This window comes from Mixophyes fleayi, chromosome 4 (genome assembly GCF_038048845.1).
Source record: "Mixophyes fleayi isolate aMixFle1 chromosome 4, aMixFle1.hap1, whole genome shotgun sequence".
In the NCBI taxonomy this organism is placed as follows: domain Eukaryota; kingdom Metazoa; phylum Chordata; class Amphibia; order Anura; family Limnodynastidae; genus Mixophyes; species Mixophyes fleayi.
The window spans coordinates 332,909,683-332,924,057 of record NC_134405.1 but is presented as its reverse complement, the minus strand read 5'-3'; the positions used below and the strand labels follow the sequence as shown (position 1 = coordinate 332,924,057).

The following is a 14,375-nucleotide window of genomic DNA, read 5'->3' as shown; positions in this document are numbered from 1 at the left end:
ACACCTTACATTGGGCACAACATTCACCAAAAATTGGTATTGTCCCTACTAGAATCACAACATTTCACACACTGTGCTGCTCTCTCCTACCTGTTCTTCTCACTTTCTCCACCTGTGGCTGCTGGTTTCTTTAGTTGTGGCTTGTCCGGATCCAGGAATGTTGAAGGACCTATTTTGAAAAAAAAATGGCTACATTTAGAAAATTACAGCCAGCCCCGGCCTTAAATCAATAGCACTCACGATTAATAATTAGGCCTTCCTCCAGCCCCAACATTCAAATAATAGTATTCACATTTAATAAATAAACCTATTTCACTTCCTGCAAACAGCCCCAGCAATACCTATTTCCCGCAACCATCACTGCCATTAAATAATTCATAGTCACATTTAATAAATAGACCTCATTCTCCCTAAACTCACCCCAAGATTCAATAGCCCCCAAACCACCCCATCTTAAATTAATAGTCCCTACTATTAAATTGCCTCACCATCACCCTACAAACAAAATAGCGCCCATTAATTAGCCGCCACCTACCTCACACACACTACATTGCAACAAGCCCCCTGTGCCATCACACACATTACTGTGCCCCTTCATCACAACTACACTGTACCCCCTTATGCTCACACTGCGACCTCCATGCTGCTTTTCCCCCTTCTTTTTTACTTTGTGCCTCTCTCCCACTTTTTTTATTCCTCTGTTCCTCTCTCCCACTTTTTTTCCTCCTCTGTTCCTCTCTCCCACTTTTTTTTTTATTACTCTGTGGCTCTCTCCTTTTTTTCCTCCTCTGTTTCTCTGTCCCCTTTCTTTATAGTACTGTCCCTCCCTGTTTTCCTCCCCTAGCCTCTCCGTTTCTTTACTTACCTTTTGTCAACTTCTTTCTTTTCTTTTCTGCTCTTCTGTCTTCTTTCTTCATGCTGGCTGTGGCGCTCCTCACTGACTGACAGGCGTGACTTGATGACGTCACGCCCGGCAGTCAGTGTGAATGGAGGAGAGGAGGGACACGGCGCCGCGCGATCACGTGAGTATTTTTTTTTATTATTATTTATTTTTTCTTACAGCTCCCAAGAAACCCAAGACCCCCCCCCCCCCCCCCCCCCGCGGGAAAAAAAAAAAAAGTTAAAAAAAAAAATACCGCAAGAGAGAAAAATAAAATAAGAAAATAAATAAATTTTATTAGCAGCGAGGGCCCGGCCCGGGCCCCCTGGCATGGCCGGGCCCGGGTAAACTGTACCCGCTCCCCCCCCCCTCTCGGCGGCCCTGCGTGTAAAAACCTATAGTTGCCTATAGTTACCAGTATATTTTTGCCTTTATGTATTCATTCACATACACACACATAACCTTTGTTTTCTGTACAGAAAATAAATTTCCCAAACAATGGCACTATCTTTTCAGAGATTTTACCAAGTGATTACACTATGCATAGCTAACAGACTATGATCATGACTGTTTACACACGTGGCAACAATACCGGAAGTTCATACACGCTAAACAGGAAGCACACATACACTAGGCAATGCAGTACCCTTTAAAACGCAAAACGACAATAAAAATAAACATTTTTCTTTCTTGTCCCTAGATTCAAATTAGCGTTCCTTCAGTCTATGCAACAACAGACATTCGGTTTCGCAATACAAAGTGAACCACAGGTCTTAAACACATTGTGTTCTTTCCTGTTATGTGACGCGTCTGTCAATCCACCCTTTGTTGAGGAACCGAATACCGTAAGCGTTGCATACCTGCCGATAACGTAACTCCTAAACTCACGAGCCCCCAATTATTAAAGTAATTCTATTGTTTTAAAATAAGCATTGGCCAATCAATTGTATGTGTTTCCAAAGCACAAGGTGGTTTATTTTAGCAGATGTAAATAGTCAACAATTCAATACATGATTATATTATGATAAAGTACAGTACAGCACAGCCAATACCAAAAGATAAGTACATACCAATGCTATCGCATGCGCTCGCTGCGCACCCACGGGACCTGGTGGACAGTATATCTGTTAGAATACTGTGTCAGAGTTGACTGAGAGCCAAAGGGTGTGCAGCTATGATTATATACAGTACAGTGTTACACTTGAACAATAGAGATGACGTAGATTGTTTCTATAGGTCCAGACGTTGTGTGGGTCCAGGGTAAACAGATCATAGGCTGATTCAATCTAATGAATCCAAAGGTGGGGGTCGTCTATCCAGGGGGGTCTGCTCCTTTCATAGCCAGCATCATACAAAGGTGTATTCCCTAATATCAATAACTAAAGTATGCAATGTGTGATCTCTTCGCCGACTGCACCGGACAGCTGCTGATGAATAGGGTTTCAGTATGATACCAGACATGCCACCTTTCCCACAACCTGAACCTTGAGTATCACTGAAGTGTACATATAATATATATATATATATATATATATATATATATATATATATATAAATGCTAGGTGGCGTCTGTGTGTAAAAAAAAAAAAAAAGTTGCGGCGCCACCTGCTGGGCAGAGTTATACACTGACCTACTAAATTCTTAGTGTGTGTGGGGAAAAAAAAAATCAAAAAGGGCTGAAATTTGGTATAAATAACTAAATGTTGTAATGCGAGTGTGTGCGTGCGTATGTTACAGTGCGATCGCATCATGCCACGTGTTACGTGGCGTACTCTTCGCAATTGCACGGCAAACCAATACTTTCGTTCATCCAATTATACGACTTTGACTATATGTGTGTGTGTGTGTGTGTGAGGACACCTAGCACACCAGTAAGAGACCTTATTGAGATTATATATTTGTACATGGGTTTACAGTTCATGTTATATACACTTGGATAGTGGAACAAATAGAGCACATATAGAACGTTTATTACTGATTCTCTATGAAGTGATCATTGTATCTAAGTGTGCTTATGTTGTACTTTTACACAACATCATATGTTTAAATATGCACAAACACAAAAGGCATCACAGTTGGTGGAACTATCAGCACATTTTCGAAGGACGGTGGTGAGTGTGAACACACTTCCAAATTTGCACGACATTGTTAAATTATTGTTGGTGAGTTTTAGGAAGTTTATAAAACAAAATCTACCGATACAAAGTGCTTTGCTACAATATATGATTGTGCGAGTGCAGATGTTGTTGCAATACTTTATCTGAAGGTCAGAAATTGCAGTCATGTAAGATTTATTATTAAAATCTAGTGATTATCATTATAAATAAGTATGAGTCATCAAGCTATAGGAAGCTTGTATTGCCTGTTGTTCTCCGATTCCCTGTACTTTCAAGTGTCAATCTAGCATCTCTCTCTTATCTATAAAAGTTATGTGGAACAATAGCATCACCGTGTGGTCAGTATTGATAGCTGCCTGTGTTTTTCCTTTTCAGATACATCGTCATTTTTAGGTCTGGTAGCATGTATAATACTTTATACTGTAACCAATTTTAATTCGAGAGCCTGCCTGTAATCGGATTAATTCAGATTTATCTAGTAAGCAAAAATTACACGCATTTGAAAGAGCCAATGAAATGTGTTTAAATCAATCAATTTTGAATGGCTGGCCCTCGAAATCTAAGGGGAAAGAGCAGCTTCTCGTCACTCCTTTATACACAGCACAAAGGCTCTTCTCGGAGCCACCTAATCCTCTCTCTACAGCAAGTGAGACCCCATCTCACTGCTTTCTACTACACGAAGCCGCTGATATATGTGGTTGAAAGGATCCATGGAGCAGTTCCAATGAGAATAAAGGCTACGTGCATAATTTAGAGCTGAAAATGTGTATGAAACGGGACAGCTAAATTGTGGGAAAATTGTGGGAAACCGTATCTGGCTCAAAAGTAGAACTACCAGGGAACCTTTGATTACCCAGATAAAACGAATAGTAATGTGTATAGAGCTCTAGTAAGAAAACGTGGGTGGCTCTGAAAAGAGCCTTTGTGTTGTGGGGGTGTCAGTGGGGAGTAAATCACTTGCTCTTAGCTGCCTTGTGGCTCTCGGTCTTCTTGGGCAGCAGCACGGCCTGGATGTTGGGCAGGACGCCTCCCTGGGCGATCGTCACCCCACCGAGCAGCTTGTTTAGCTCTTCGTCGTTGCGCACAGCCAGCTGCAGGTGGCGGGGGATGATACGGGTCTTCTTGTTATCACGGGCGGCATTTCCAGCCAACTCCAGAATCTCAGCCGTCAGGTACTCGAGCACGGCGGCCAGATAGACAGGAGCTCCGGCTCCCACACGATGAGCATAGTTCCCCTTCCTCAAAAGACGGTGAACACGGCCAACAGGAAACTGAAGACCGGCCCGAGATGAGCGAGTCTTGGCCTTAGCCCGGGTCTTACCGCCTTGTTTGCCTCTACCAGACATGTTATGCTCAGGTTAATTCAATACACACGAGTAGCAAACTCCGCCTTCATTCCTTTATTTATATGTTCGAAAAACAAACGACTGCATCTGTGATTGGTCCGTTTTCAGACTGGCCAGTGACAAAAATGTTCGGGCACTCACCAATCAGCACAGGGAGAAGGGGTATAGCTTTTCTAAAGATCCCGTGACAGAACTAACCAATAGCGCCTAGAGCTGAAGATAAGGTTAATTTACATAGACTGCCTATAAATACAGCGATTGTGGGCGGTGCTAGTAATAGTTTCTTTACACTCTGTCGAGATCTTGTTATTGCAATGCCTGAACCAGCCAAGTCTGCACCTGCGGCCAAAAAGGGCTCCAAGAAAGCCGTGACCAAGACCCAGAAGAAAGATGGGAAGAAGCGTAGAAAGACCAGGAAGGAGAGTTATGCTATCTACGTGTACAAGGTGCTGAAGCAGGTCCACCCTGATACCGGCATCTCCTCCAAGGCCATGGGTATCATGAACTCCTTTGTTAATGACATTTTTGAGCGCATCGCAGGCGAAGCCTCCCGCCTGGCTCACTACAACAAGCGCTCCACCATCACCTCCCGGGAGATCCAGACCGCTGTGCGTCTACTGCTGCCCGGTGAGCTGGCCAAGCACGCCGTGTCTGAGGGCACTAAGGCCGTCACCAAGTACACCAGCGCCAAGTAATCTGCAAATTCCTCCTTTCCGAGTTGCCACAAAGGCTCTTTTAAGAGCCACCCAAATCTTCTCAATCGAGGCTATGACATTTGCTAGATCCCGCATGTTCTTTGTGGTGTTTTGTATCTCCGCGAAACCATCACATTTCAAGCTACTCGTTCTTGCAATACCCCACATATTGTTCCTTACGCTTTAATCACTGCCTAGCATTTCCCTTCAGATCATGTAAGGGCCGATATTTGTAACACTGTGCAGCCCAAGGTCTTTTAATAACGTGAATAACAGGTCTTGAGTAATAGATGTTCTAAAACTGCCATGCGTAGAATCTAGATGAAATAAGTGGTATATGGGGGTATGTTTGTGCTCTAGGACATGGACATACTACAACTCTTTGAAGATTGAGTGGGTGGCTCTCAAAAGAGCCTTTTTGTTTTTCAACATGGCAAAGAAATTGGCCTCCGAAACCGTACATAGTGGAGACCTAAGCGATTGAAAAAGGGGCTTTCCCAGCTTTCTCGTATCTAATGGATGCATCACTCGCCGCCCATATAGACTCTTGAATAGAGAAAACTTGGTGGACTCCTGAGATACCTCGTTAAATGTAAAGAGGAGCTGTTGCAGGGTCTTCTCCCAGTCTCCTCCCTCCGTGCTGACATATGTGCAGAGAAAATGTTTAACGCACCATTGCAACACCAATCACATTACCAATTAGTTCGTGGATAGGGGGATGGTACGCTAGGGTCTTACCACAAGATTTTCCCTGTAGAGTCTTTATAATTTCCCCAGGATACGTATTTCTCAATTCCTGTGGGAAACCCACCCTGAAAGAACCACTGCTTCTAGATACGAGGTGGTAATCAATATTTTTTTCATTTTGGCTGGTATGGGGCAGGAAGAATATAATGTCTTTCTCAGTCGATGCTATGACACCCTTTGTATTATTACCCCGTTTATTATGTTGCTTTGTATTTTTTGAAAGTCTCCTGGTTACGTTTCCCTGTACTCGTCCCCCAACATGTAAACCCGTTCCACAGCTGGGATTTACGCTCATTTGACTACACGTTGTAAAAGCATAGATTAGTGGTCTTCGCCTACTTTATACAATGGTTGAGACGGATGTCTGCGGTGTAACTCCGGCACTCAGAACAGGCTGCGAGTGATGGTGTCACTATTCACTCATGTATTGGATCTACGTGTAACAAAGCCGTGGGGTGATATGCTGTAGTATCTTAAAATGCTACAGACCTATTCCTCCAGTAATCATGGGCATAATAGTAAACTTACAGCTCTTTGAAGACTGAGTGGGTGGCTCTTAAAAGAGCCTTTGTGTGTAATGGGATACAGAGAAATTAACCTCCAAACCCGTACAGAGTGCGACCCTGACGTTTCAGGGCATACACGACATCCATGGCTGTGACAGTCTTTCTCTTTGCGTGCTCTGTGTAAGTGACGGCATCACGGATCACATTCTCCAGGAAGACCTTCAGGACACCGCGGGTCTCCTCGTAGATGAGCCCAGAGATGCGCTTCACACCTCCCCTACGAGCTAAACGACGGATAGCTGGTTTAGTGATGCCCTGGATGTTATCACGGAGCACCTTCCTGTGCCTCTTAGCACCGCCTTTCCCGAGCCCCTTGCCTCCTTTACCGCGTCCAGACATGATTTGCACTGCTGGCGTTGCCTAATCAACTGATGTGAATTGGTTGTACAGCAAACTTCTTTAATACAGTTAAGTCGGACCTGAAAGGACACAAAGTATAGAGGAAGAAATGGGCGTGTCATTTGATAATTATTGCTACATGTGGCTTTCGTTCCCCTTGCCGATTGGCTGAACGAGCAGCCGTTAAAGATTTTAAAATTCCCGCCGCGTCGCTTATAGTCATTGTAGTGTTTAGCTTATGATCTTATTTAATTTAGTTTCTCATTTTAGCTGAATGGTTATCTGTCTGTTTTTTTCAAGTTGTGTGACGGCATTTTATTATGTAGAAATTACACATTTTAGAGTTTTAATCTGCAATCTATAACACTGGTCGGTTGTTAACATATATTGATGATGAAAGTAATAATATATTTGTAATATAAGGTGGTAGCAGTGTAGTTATCTGTCGTGTTTCAGTTGGATCTAATCTTGTATTCCTTTAAATACCTTTGAATTTACTAGTGACAGGCTCTGTACATTTTTAACTGCAGCCACAAATAAAAACACTAAATATAATATGACTTATTTGAATAATGCATTAGAATGAGGATTTCTGCCTGAAATTGACTTTTTAAAGCGTAGAACCAGCCTAGTGTATGTCAAATGACAGCAACATCTGTAATGATATAAAGATATAAAAAAAAACAACTGGACTTCAATGGTTATTTTCAAAACACCGCAAGCTCTGGTGAAGTAACGCTCTCATGTGGCGAGAGCAGGATGCTGGGCAGTACTGACTGTGCAGCAATCCCTGTACCCCATATTGAAAGTACCTTGTTTGTAATGTCTAATTTCACGCATTTAGAATTCTTAAATGTGTCCAGGTTGAGACCTTTCTGTGCTTGCTGGCTATCCGGGATTGCCCATTTAGTCCGCAGATGACTGGGAGGTGACCACCACTGTGTTTTAATAAAGGTTATTCCTCCCTTAGTTTCGCCAGTGTATGTGCCACAATGTATTGTTACTAATGTATATTGTATGCTTTATGAGAGCCGACAGAATTAAATATGTTGTGTTGGCACCGGTACCTGGTCTGCAGAAGAACTATAGCCAGTGGTCAACAGATTTCTAATGAGAAGCCCGGACAGCACAGCCTGCTCTAGAGGCGCTAAATACCGGTCAGGCAGCTGACACTAGTCGGGTCAGAGTTCCTTCTAGCCGCCTAGATGCAGCAGGGAGCACGGGGCAGTTAGAGAGCAGCCAGGTGCAGTTTGGTAACAGAAGGTAAGGACAGAATGATTTACTGACATACGAGATCTAAAAGGCATTTCATTCATGTTTGCTGAAAGCGAACACGTTATGTTTATAGACGGGTACCCGGACAGTAAGAGCTGCACGTGGGCTTGTGTTTGCAAGGAACACAAAGAGCAGCGGGATCCAACAAGTGTCATAGCCTCGATTAAGAAGATTTGGGTGGCTCTTAAAAGAGCCTTTGTGGCAACTCGGAAAGGAGGAATTTGCAGATTACTTGGCGCTGGTGTACTTGGTGACGGCCTTAGTGCCCTCAGACACGGCGTGCTTGGCCAGCTCACCGGGCAGCAGTAGACGCACAGCGGTCTGGATCTCCCGGGAGGTGATGGTGGAGCGCTTGTTGTAGTGAGCCAGGCGGGAGGCTTCTCCTGCGATGCGCTCAAAAATGTCATTAACAAAGGAGTTCATGATACCCATGGCCTTGGAGGAGATGCCGGTATCAGGGTGGACCTGCTTCAGCACCTTGTACACGTAGATAGCATAACTCTCCTTCCTGGTCTTTCTACGCTTCTTCCCATCTTTCTTCTGGGTCTTGGTCACGGCTTTCTTGGAGCCCTTTTTGGCCGCAGGAGCAGACTTTGCTGGATCAGGCATTCTTAAAACAAATACTGGTCAGTGAGTCAGCGACTATTACTTGCACCTCCCACAATCGCCCTATTTATAGGCAGCCCATGTAAATAAGACTTATATCCAGCTCTATATGCTATTGGCTAGTCATGTCATGTGATGTGTTTCAATATCATACCCACCTCTATCTTATACGGATTGGTGGATACCTGAACATCAGCTGCATTGGCTAGTCCGAAAACAGACCAATCAGAGATGCAGGAGTTTGTCACTGAAAGGTATAAATAAAAGGATGAGGGAGGAGTTTAATCACAGTAGTTTATTACGAAATACGCAACTGAAAATGTCTGGTAGAGGCAAACAAGGCGGAAAGACCCGGGCTAAGGCCAAGACTCGCTCATCTCGGGCTGGGCTTCAGTTTCCAGTTGGACGTGTTCACCGTCTTTTGAGAAAGGGTAATTATGCCGAGCGTGTGGGAGCCGGAGCTCCTGTCTATCTGGCCGCCGTGCTCGAGTACCTAACGGCTGAGATTCTGGAGTTGGCAGGAAATGCCGCCCGTGATAACAAGAAGACCCGCATCATCCCCCGCCACCTGCAGCTGGCTGTGCGCAACGATGAAGAGCTAAACAAGCTGCTCGGTGGGGTGACGATCGCCCAGGGAGGCGTCCTGCCCAACATCCAGGCCGTGCTGCTGCCCAAGAAGACCGAGAGCCACAAGGCAGCTAAGAGCAAGTGATTTACTCCCCACTGACACCCCCACAACACAAAGGCTCTTTTCAGGGCCACCCACATTTTCTTGCGAGAGCTTTATACATTACTTATTGCTTTATCTGGATAGTCGGAAGCTCACTGACAGTTTTACTATTGAGCTAGACGAGAAACAGCCTTTTCTCCTCAGATTCTGCTGTTCAGTCCTTCAAACTTTCATTTAATATTCCTTGCGTCCTTCAGAACGCCTGCTTTATATTTTGCTTACCACTTAAATCTGAAGCGATAATATTACTATTAGAATTTTACCTACGTAAGACCTGACAGGCTCCCGAATTAAAGTTGAAAGACTAGAAAACCATTTATTGTAAACAATCTTAAAAATTACAATGTATCTGATAAACGGCAGACGTCACTACTGATCACACGGTGGTAGTATTGATTTACACACAGTAATAGTATATAAGAGATACGTTACTACGGTGTATGACACTTGTCAGCACAGTGAATCGGAGACCAATACAAGCTTCCTATGGTGTCGATAACAAATACTTGATGATAATCACTGGATTTAAATAATCTGACATAACCGTCCAATAGGTAGCAGTTGTATAGCGTATGACCTAGTAAGAAAATAATACCGTAATATAAACATAAGGAGTTTCCGTCCTTTGCTCATTTTGTTCAGGGGCAGTAAACGGTTTATGAAGCTACACACGGGGTGTAGAAGAGCGACATAATTGCTTATAGAAAATAACCATTGTCACGGTGCACTGACGTTATGTGTATGTAACTATCAATGTGTGTGTAAACTAGTCAGATGTCTGGAGGTATTTGTTACCGGGGACCATAAGGGGTTCACATCTGCTTTGTTGAGCCAGAAGCAGTCACCACCACAGGGTAAAAGATAGAGGATGGATGGGGGGGTACATTATAGCTCAGTCAAGACCGAGTGGGTGGCTCTCAAAAGAGCCTTTGTGTAACGGGGCACCGGAGTGCGGATCTGCAGTTTTACTTCTTCTTAGGAGCTGTCTTCTTGGGCTTCGCTGCTTTCTTAGCCGGGCTCTTGGTCACTTTAGGCTTCGCTGCCTTCTTGGCCACTTTAGGCTTAGCCGCCTTCTTGGCCGGGCTCTTGGTCACTTTAGGCTTCGCTGCCTTCTTGGTCGGGCTCTTGGCCACCTTCTTGGATTTCACAGCGACTTTTGGCTTCTTTGGGCTTTTTGCAGCCTTCTTGGCAACTGCCGGTTTTTTCGCCTTTTTAGGGCTCTTGGATGCGCTCGGAGCCTTCTTGGGGGACTTGGATACTTTCTTGGCTTTGGCCACTGCTGCCTTCTTCACCGCCTTGTCCTTGCTGTCCAACTGTTTCTTGTTCAGCTTAAAGGAGCCGGAGGCACCGCTGCCTTTCACCTGGATGAGGGTTTCTTTGGTCACCAAGCTCTTGATCGCCAACTTCAGGCGGCTGTTGTTCTTCTCCACATCGTATCCTCCGGCAGCCAGAGCTTTCTTCACAGCGGCCAGGGAAATCCCATTACGCTCCTTGGATGCAGCTGCCACCTTTACAATCTGCTCAGACACGCTGGGACCGGACGCTTTGCTGCTCTTCATGGATCCTGCTGAAGCTGCTTTCTTGGGCCGCTTACTCTTGGCGGGGGCCTCTGCTGGAGGAGCAGGCGCTGCGGCTGGGACTGGCTCAGACATCCTCCAATACAAATGACTATGACTCTATGCTCAAACTGACACGTTTAGTTGTAGGACTTGTTCAACCAAGAATTTATATACAGCTCAGGGATATGCGGCCATTGGCTGAGATAAAGAACCAGCCGCTGTGTTTATTGGTGGATAGCGAAGCCACGCCCACTATTCCTTCTCTGCAGTTCCAGGATGTCTGCGATCTCTTTTGTGTTTCTTTTGAGGGAAGTAATGAGACCTTTATAGGACATATGATAGTGTCTGCTCGTTCTCCAGCTTGTCAGCTGTAAATCATGTGCTGACATTTGCTGCTGAGTAAGCTTATCAAAGGTACTAAAAACATATCCGACCTCTTTACCATCTACAACGGGTCTCATCTCTCTTATCCATACATTAATGGCAGGGTCCTACCAGATAACTCTCAATAGATGATTACCAGCAGCCTAGAGCTTGAGATAGTCAGCTGCCACAGGTAGAAACGACTGCAGATGTTCACAGACAAACACAGCTTGTTGTGTTCAGGTCATCTCAACAACCCCTTGCGGTCTGCGGGAACTGCTGGTAACTTGTCCAGCTTCCCTTCATCCCCTTCAGTTGGCATTGGGAGGAAGGGAACATTAATCGAATTTTTGCTAAGCAAACCACCTGATGTAATGAAAAGGCATTGTCCAGGGCTATTATAGCCACCTACGTATTCGGATATATAGTGACCCCAGGTCACCAGTGGTTTGGTTTTGTGCGGGAAAAATGTCTGAAACAATCAAAGCCTCCAGCAGAGGCCTCGGCCGTGGAGACTCCAAGAAGAGCAGGAAAACATTGGATCACAAATACAAATAATTGCACAGTGATTTCAGATCGATAATTTAAAACCCGTGTTTGTCATTATCAACAAGGCATAAATATAGATCTACAAAAGTGATTATATTCCCTGACGTGGTTCGAATCCTTTTACTATCCCTAGTTATTATCCCTCTCGTCTTCGCTGAATGTGATGCAATGGCACCCCCGTGTGGTCAATGTGGATAGCTTTTTTACATACATTGTAATTATCGTGACTGGAAACACTTAATTTTTTATTATTACACATCATTTAATTCGAGAGCTTGCCAGGCCTTCTTAAGTTATAATAATATATAATATTAAAAATTACGAGTCAAGTAATAAGCAAAGAATTTAGGCGGGCATTTTGAAAGTTAAGACGCAGTTTTTAAGCCAATCAATTTGAAGGGCGTTCTTAACTCATCCAATTGCATTGCAGCACACTGTATAAATAGGATTGTTAAGAATCTGCATCTTATATTCTTTATAGAATCAGTAGAACTATGGCCAGGACCAAGCAGACCGCTCGTAAGTCCACCGGTGGGAAAGCTCCCCGCAAGCAGCTGGCAACTAAAGCCGCCCGGAAGAGCGCCCCAGCTACCGGTGGTGTGAAGAAACCTCACCGTTACCGGCCAGGCACCGTCGCTCTGAGGGAGATCCGCCGCTACCAGAAGTCCACTGAGCTGTTGATCCGCAAGCTGCCCTTCCAGCGCTTGGTGCGGGAGATCGCCCAGGACTTCAAGACCGACCTGCGCTTCCAGAGCTCGGCTGTCATGGCTCTGCAAGAGGCCAGCGAGGCTTATCTGGTGGGGCTCTTCGAGGACACCAACCTGTGCGCCATCCACGCTAAGAGGGTGACCATCATGCCCAAAGACATCCAGCTGGCCCGCAGGATCCGAGGGGAGAGGGCATAAGGACTCGGCACTGACTTACACACAGCACAAAGGCTCTTTTCAGAGCCACCAAATCTTTCTCTAAACGAGCTGCAGCATTATTCTGTGTAGTAACATTTTAATCAGAAGTTATTATCTATGTGTAAAATCTCTGCATTTTGTTTGCCGATGTGGATTCTAATTACACATATTCTATATGATTAGCGCGATTAGATAATTAACACTGGGCCGTTGTTGTCCACGTCTGACTCGTTTCCTTTGTTCCCTCTGGTAATACTGTGCAATTCACGGGAATCCGTCAACATTCCCCTCCCAAAGCCAACAGCCTTTTACACAATATCTCGGGAAAAGGTGGGTGGCTCCAAAGAGCAAGCGGGTTCCGGGGTAGTGATTCACTTGCACATCCACCCAAATATGGCAAGCAGCATGTGGGGGTATAAATTAGTAGACGCATGCTGTAAACAGATTAGACCGCTCAATTTATACACGGGATGAAATCGATGTGGCCCCATTATAGCTAATATAAATTACAGACTGAACGATGGCGTCGATAATCACAGTATTGTGCAGAAACAAGTAATCATAGGTGTGTGTGTAACGTGATATTAGGGAGCTAAACCTCTCACGGTCCTGGACATTAGTCGTACAGCTCTTTACAGACATGGTGGGCGGCCCTTAGAAGGGCCTTTGTGGTTTGTAATGGGATAGACAAAGAAATTAGCCTCCGAATCCGTACAGAGTGCGACCCTGACGTTTCAGGGCATACACGACATCCATGGCTGTGACAGTCTTTCTCTTTGCGTGCTCTGTGTAAGTGACGGCATCACGGATCACATTCTCCAGGAAGACCTTCAAGACACCGCGGGTTTCCTCGTAGATGAGCCCAGAGATGCGCTTCACACCTCCCCTACGAGCTAAACGACGGATAGCTGGTTTAGTGATGCCCTGGATGTTATCACGGAGAACCTTCCTGTGCCTCTTAGCACCGCCTTTCCCGAGCCCCTTGCCTCCTTTACCGCGTCCAGACATGATGTAACTTTCAGTCAAAAATGTTCCAACTGATACAGTTTAGCTGCGCAACAAGCTTCTTTTATGCAGCTGGGTCGGACCTGATAGGGGACATAAGAGGAAGGGGGCGTGTCCAGTAGGCAGCGGTTCTTTGTACGTTGTGTGACGCGGGCTTCGGTTCCCCCCTTATCACTGATTCGCTGAGCGCTCAACCGTTTGCGAATTTAAAATTCCCGCTCAGTCGCTCCTATTGTTTGCAGTGTATAGCTTACGAAGTAAAGCAATTTAATGTCTCCTTTAGTTGATCGATTGTACATGGCTGTGTGCGCGGTTTTTGGTTGTTTGACTGCATATTATGTAAATGTAAAACATTCTAGTGGTTTAAGCTACAAGATAATCATTATGATAGTTCACAATGTAGTATTTGTAGTAAAAACCCAAAGACTAATCCTCTACAAAGTAAGCTGAGCAAAATATGTTCGCTGGCATCTGTGTACTTCTCTGGCTTTATCAAATTCCTTCTCTTAATTATTTTTCAACACCAAGAGCAGGGTGCTGGGCATAGTTGAGATGTATATTTAGTCTGCTTGCAGCCTCTCATGCCCATATTGAAGGTACCTTGACTCAGCACTGTCCATTCATTCTGTAACACAGGCTGCAAAGTAACAAACACATATTACTATATATTATTTTTAATTAATTTTATAGCTT

At 44.7% G+C, this 14,375-nt stretch overlaps 7 protein-coding genes across 7 annotated transcripts; 3 read left to right on the top strand and 4 right to left on the bottom strand.

Annotated features, from left to right (window-relative positions):
* Window positions 1–3,899: 3,899 nt before the first annotated feature.
* Window positions 3,900–4,359, bottom strand: LOC142150272 (histone H2A type 1-like). Its single transcript, XM_075205482.1, has one exon. It carries the CDS (start codon window positions 4,341–4,343, stop codon window positions 3,951–3,953), a length of 393 nt encoding a protein of 130 aa, XP_075061583.1. The 5' UTR covers window positions 4,344–4,359; the 3' UTR covers window positions 3,900–3,950.
* Window positions 4,360–4,653: 294 nt separating this feature from the next.
* LOC142150271 (histone H2B 1.1-like) lies at window positions 4,654–5,062 on the top strand. The gene has a single exon (XM_075205481.1). The coding sequence runs from the start codon at window positions 4,658–4,660 to the stop codon at window positions 5,036–5,038; it is 381 nt and encodes a 126-aa protein (XP_075061582.1). The 5' UTR covers window positions 4,654–4,657; the 3' UTR covers window positions 5,039–5,062.
* A 1,316-nt stretch (window positions 5,063–6,378) lies between these two features.
* Window positions 6,379–6,690, bottom strand: LOC142150863 (histone H4). Its single transcript, XM_075206037.1, has one exon. The coding sequence runs from the start codon at window positions 6,688–6,690 to the stop codon at window positions 6,379–6,381; it is 312 nt and encodes a 103-aa protein (XP_075062138.1).
* Window positions 6,691–8,875: 2,185 nt separating this feature from the next.
* Window positions 8,876–9,486, top strand: LOC142150270 (histone H2A type 1-like). Its single transcript, XM_075205480.1, has one exon. The coding sequence runs from the start codon at window positions 8,891–8,893 to the stop codon at window positions 9,281–9,283; it is 393 nt and encodes a 130-aa protein (XP_075061581.1). The 5' UTR covers window positions 8,876–8,890; the 3' UTR covers window positions 9,284–9,486.
* A 562-nt stretch (window positions 9,487–10,048) lies between these two features.
* Window positions 10,049–12,788, top strand: LOC142150268 (histone H3). The gene is made up of 2 exons (XM_075205479.1): window positions 10,049–10,155; window positions 12,254–12,788. The coding sequence occupies exon 2, from the start codon at window positions 12,267–12,269 to the stop codon at window positions 12,675–12,677; it is 411 nt and encodes a 136-aa protein (XP_075061580.1). The 5' UTR covers window positions 10,049–10,155; window positions 12,254–12,266; the 3' UTR covers window positions 12,678–12,788.
* LOC142150267 (histone H1-like) lies at window positions 10,066–11,066 on the bottom strand. Its single transcript, XM_075205478.1, has one exon. It carries the CDS (start codon window positions 10,951–10,953, stop codon window positions 10,267–10,269), a length of 687 nt encoding a protein of 228 aa, XP_075061579.1. The 5' UTR covers window positions 10,954–11,066; the 3' UTR covers window positions 10,066–10,266.
* Window positions 12,789–13,373: 585 nt separating the features above from the next.
* LOC142150862 (histone H4) lies at window positions 13,374–13,685 on the bottom strand. The gene has a single exon (XM_075206036.1). It carries the CDS (start codon window positions 13,683–13,685, stop codon window positions 13,374–13,376), a length of 312 nt encoding a protein of 103 aa, XP_075062137.1.
* Between the last annotated feature and the right edge of the window lie 690 nt (window positions 13,686–14,375).

What these genes read in the sequence shown, in the direction of transcription:
- LOC142150272 (XM_075205482.1), bottom strand. Translation starts at nt 4,343, where the DNA reads ATGTCTGGTAGAGGCAAACAAGGCGGTAAGACCCGGGCTAAGGCCAAG.
- LOC142150271 (XM_075205481.1), top strand. Translation starts at nt 4,658, where the DNA reads ATGCCTGAACCAGCCAAGTCTGCACCTGCGGCCAAAAAGGGCTCCAAG.
- LOC142150863 (XM_075206037.1), bottom strand. Translation starts at nt 6,690, where the DNA reads ATGTCTGGACGCGGTAAAGGAGGCAAGGGGCTCGGGAAAGGCGGTGCT.
- LOC142150270 (XM_075205480.1), top strand. Translation starts at nt 8,891, where the DNA reads ATGTCTGGTAGAGGCAAACAAGGCGGAAAGACCCGGGCTAAGGCCAAG.
- LOC142150267 (XM_075205478.1), bottom strand. Translation starts at nt 10,953, where the DNA reads ATGTCTGAGCCAGTCCCAGCCGCAGCGCCTGCTCCTCCAGCAGAGGCC.
- LOC142150268 (XM_075205479.1), top strand. Translation starts at nt 12,267, where the DNA reads ATGGCCAGGACCAAGCAGACCGCTCGTAAGTCCACCGGTGGGAAAGCT.
- LOC142150862 (XM_075206036.1), bottom strand. Translation starts at nt 13,685, where the DNA reads ATGTCTGGACGCGGTAAAGGAGGCAAGGGGCTCGGGAAAGGCGGTGCT.